Below are 4,403 nucleotides of genomic sequence, written 5' to 3'. Positions count from 1 at the left end.
CAGCGCAACTACTATCCCGCTCTTCTTGTCAATTTCACTGCCTTTGCCATGAGCGGTGGACTTACGATGCTACGAGTATACGGTCTTGCTGAAAAATGGCATTGCGTTCAGTTTCATTCTGTGAGTTCGACAGCTACTTGACTAAATGTTGTATTTTCGCCTTTCGCGACGTGTTTACTTTCTCTCTGGCATAGACTAAATTAAAGCATGTTTTCCGTCAAAACTGGGGATAGGCGAAGGGAAGTAGTAGCATCCGGGTTCAACATTTAGCGCGTAAACAGTCTGTTATATGTTTACTGTGGTTAACGCGATACCTTACCTTTAAAGTAACAACGATTAGAAATTGATTATTACATTTACGCGTACAATTTCATGTTTGTTTGTGTTTCATGTTTGAAAAGCGGGTACACAGTTGTTGCTATTTCAATTCCACTGGTATAATACAGGGTGACACAAAAAAAACAGATCCCACCAAAAGTTTAATATTTTCTGAAATAATCAGCCGATTCTTTTATTTTTTCAGGTGAGCCAAGCTGAAATGATGTTCTAACAGCCCACCAAGTTTGAGCTTCAAGATGTCATGGACAACGGAGCATAAGACATTTATAGTCGAGGCCTATTTTCGGTCGAATTCTATCCACGCTGCTCAACTGGAATTCAAAAGACAGTTTGGACGTAGAGACTTTCCTGTTAAATCAGTTATCTATGGATGGAGGGATAAGTTCAGAGACCATGGGACTGTCAATAACCTCAATAGTAAAAACCCTAACAGGGGATCCCACTCTGGTCGACCTAAATCAGCAAGGACACCGAGGAATATTGATTCAGTCAGAGAGTCTGTTGTGCGCAGCCCGAGCAAATCTGTTCGCCGGCGAAAATAGGCCTCGAATATAAATGTCTTATGCTCCGTTGTCCATGACATCTTGAAGCTCAAACTTGGTGGGCTGTTAGAACATCATTTCAGCTTGGCTCACCTGAAAAAATAAAAGAATCGGCTGATTATTTCAGAAAATATTAAACTTTTGGTGGGATCTGTTTTTTTTGTGTCACCCTGTAACTGGTTTTTGTGTTTTATTTTTTCCTCTCTCAGTCTTCTTCAGGTGTGATCATGTGATTGTTGGTTTGTCTACACATATCCACAGTAGAATTTTAGTAATTTGTTCAGTAGAGTGTTTTATTAAAAGTCTGATACCCCATATTCAAGTTTCAGTTCATATAGTACAAATTAGTGCGTACAACTCTGTTTTCTTTGTTCTTTCTTGCATCAGCAGTCCTTGAACTTAAAGAAAACATCACTTTTTAAAACTGCTTACCCCTTGTAATACTCTTTTTCAGGGGAAGGCTCAACCCTCATGAAGTTTATTTTTTTCTAATCCCGATTACTAACGTCTGTGTCTGTAGTACAGAAAGCCAGCATCATAACGTGATTTGCGAAGATCAGTGTCATTCTCGTTAGGAACGGAATATGCCTGGTGAAAACCTTTACACTTGAATGTCCTCGATATCGTCCAGCGCCACATGCAGACGTCTCCAAAAGGACTGCCGGGCGTCCTGCTCTTCGTCCCACTCGATGTAGGTCGTGGTACGCAGCACTGCCAACATGGCGCCCGTCATGTCACGTGACTGAGTCTCCTGCAGAGCCACCAGCACCATGACGTCATCACGCTCCTTAACGAAACTCTGGCAGTACTTGAGCTCGAACTGACACCACTCCCTGCGCGCAAAGTGCGGTGAGAAGACCAGCAGCACACGCTCGCTGTCGCTGACACAGTCGGAGATGTTGTCCACGATGTGCTTCCCCGGTCGGAAGTCCCGGTGGTGCAAACACAGCGTCAGCCCCCACTCTCCTTCCAGCACGGGCAGTAACTCCTCCTGCACCCACACCGCGTCCTCCTCGGCGTAGGACACGAAGACGTCGTACTTGCAGCCACGAGACACGCGCGAGCGACGCCTGCGACCTCGGCACACCTCGTACAGCCACAGGCGCACGTGCCAGCGGAAGCGGAAGAAGACGATGAGGAGGACGAGGAAGATGAGGAGGAAACAGGCGATTCCGATGGTTAAGGTGGCAGCGCCAGAACCCAGTATGCACGCCTGAAATTACAATCATTAGATTTGTTATAAGCAGAACACTTGCAACATGAGGAATGCAAAGTGGTCGAAACTGGCTGTTCCGCAGTAAAAGAAAACTTACATTTGTTTTAATGTTGTGTCAAATACGTTTAGTCAAAAATGATGAGCATACATTTATAAATATTAACGACGGCCATTTTTACTTAAAACTGTTAGTGTATTTTCTTGATAACTGAAAAACAGTCAAACAGTGACAGGAAGAGAGGCGTTTTAGCTTTCCAAAGTGTAAGCCACGTTGAATAACGGGGAACAAAACACCGACTTTTTGGCAAACTAGCTACAGCGACTCCTTCATATGCACACGAATGATGTCACGATGTGCAAATGCACTTTTCGAATTTGTCAATTGCATATAATACTCGTGTCGTCGTTTTCGACGGAAGAACAACACCTTTAAATGTGTAATCAGCAAAATAGTAACTGTGCAATACACGAATTGCGGATATTATATGTATTGACACCTCCAGCAAGGAGGCCGCTGTTGCGCTTGGTTTGTAACAGTATGTTATCTGAGGATTCAGGACATGTTTGTAGCTTATATGCATAGTAAACCAAAGAAAAATATAATAAAATCGCTGTCTTAATATGATACAAAACAAGTGAGTGACGCATTGTACACAAAGGATTCTCAATTCCGTGAACTGCAAGTTATAAGAGGATTCAAGACAACTGCGTAGCTCTTACAGGAGTTATCTACGGATTGAAGACAATTTAGTAACGCACAAAAACCTGATGATGCATAATTCCTGTAACGTTCAGTTATCTGACGATTCTAGAAAAAGTTGTAACACATTGCTACCTGGAGATTCAAGACAATTTGGAAATCACATTTACCTGGGGATTCAAAACAAAGTCTGGAATGGTAACGTTAACGTTTGCGCAACGGTAGTCAAAGAAGTAATGCTTGAAGAGGTTGGGTTGGGTTCTCATCCAGTTCTGGAACCATAGGATATCGCAATCACACTGATACGGGTTGCCTTCCAAGTATATCATCCTCAGACTGAAATATATAAATAGACAAATCAATCAGACGGCATGAACAATAACAAGTCGAGTAATGCGATATCAAAACATTGAGTCAATCTGTCGATCGGCCTGAAACAAAAACAAAAATACAAAACAAAACACTGAACACTCGGGAGCAGTCCCCATCGAGACGAGCGTGGCTTGGCTAGCCGAAACCCGAAGACCGAGACGGGTCTAACTGGTTTTGGCGAGGCAATAAAACATATTTTAACACTATTGCAACCAAATAAAAACTATAAATTGGAGGGCAGTCTCTATAATCTGAAAAAAACACTTTGACCTTAGCATTTCTGCAATTTACAGACATGTGCACTTTGATTTTAGCAAAAAACTGGGACCCCACACACGATTTTGTTTTCATGCGATCAAGGACCTCCACATTCTTGTTTTTGTTCACAATACAAAGATGGGTAGCTGGTAACCTCCCGAAATGTTTCAGAGTATAAATCGAGGGAATGCACAAAAAGCTGCCTGCAAGAATTAAACTGTGACTTTAGCATGGGTGCACTTTGACCTTAGCATGCGATTCGAATTTTTCATTGACGTTTCCTGCTAAACCAAAAAACTGAGCATAGTAGGATTGACGGAGAGATAAGCTAGCATCGTAAGAAACATAATCTAATCAATAGTAGTTATGAATGACTGGTATATATTGAATACTAAGTGAAAATCCTACCTTCCAGCCCGCCAACATTTCAACTCGAGGGCCCGTATAGTACCACGTGACCGCACGTATACTGAACTTGCCTTAGCTTCCTTCTGTGTGTGATGGCGGCCCAGCAAACCTCAACACAACTCTTGTATTGTCACCTTCCCCCTAGATGTTCCAAGAGGATACAGCCCAACGTCGTCCACTAGGTTGATCAGAAACTGTTCGAGACGTTGTGGCAGTCCCCGTTTGTGACATTTTTGGACAGCAGCAGTGTTTTAGGAGAAGATACTTTTCAAATTTTGCGGAGCTCCGAAATTATTTTGTGTCCTTCTCCGAGGCAAGGGCAGACCCAAGAGACAGAGACAGAGATAGACAGCGAGAGATAGAGAGACAAGAGAGACAGGGTCAGAGACAGAGAGATAGGGAGAGACAAATATACAGAGTAAGAGAGACAGAGAGATAGAGAAACAAGAGAGACAGGGTCAGAGACAGAGAGTTAGAGAGAGACAGATATACAGAGTAAGAGCCAGAGAGACAGTGTCAGAGACAGAGAGCTAGAAAGAGACAGAAGACAATCAAACCAGAAAGGATA

The 4,403-nt window shown here is 42.9% G+C and overlaps 1 protein-coding gene across 1 annotated transcript; it reads right to left on the bottom strand.

Moving 5' to 3' along the window:
• Nucleotides 1-1,060: 1,060 nt before the first annotated feature.
• On the bottom strand, nt 1,061-3,128 carry LOC138956652 (toll-like receptor 6). The gene is made up of 2 exons (XM_070327956.1): nt 2,968-3,128; nt 1,061-2,094 (listed from the first exon to the last, which is right to left on the bottom strand). Exons 1-2 carry the CDS (start codon nt 3,124-3,126, stop codon nt 1,483-1,485), a joined length of 771 nt encoding a protein of 256 aa, XP_070184057.1. The 5' UTR covers nt 3,127-3,128; the 3' UTR covers nt 1,061-1,482.
• Between the last annotated feature and the right edge of the window lie 1,275 nt (nt 3,129-4,403).

Source organism: Littorina saxatilis, linkage group LG2, assembly GCF_037325665.1.
Source record: "Littorina saxatilis isolate snail1 linkage group LG2, US_GU_Lsax_2.0, whole genome shotgun sequence".
NCBI lineage: Eukaryota > Metazoa > Mollusca > Gastropoda > Littorinimorpha > Littorinidae > Littorina > Littorina saxatilis.
Note: the sequence above shows the minus strand (reverse complement) of the source record. Positions and strands in the feature narration are given on the sequence as shown.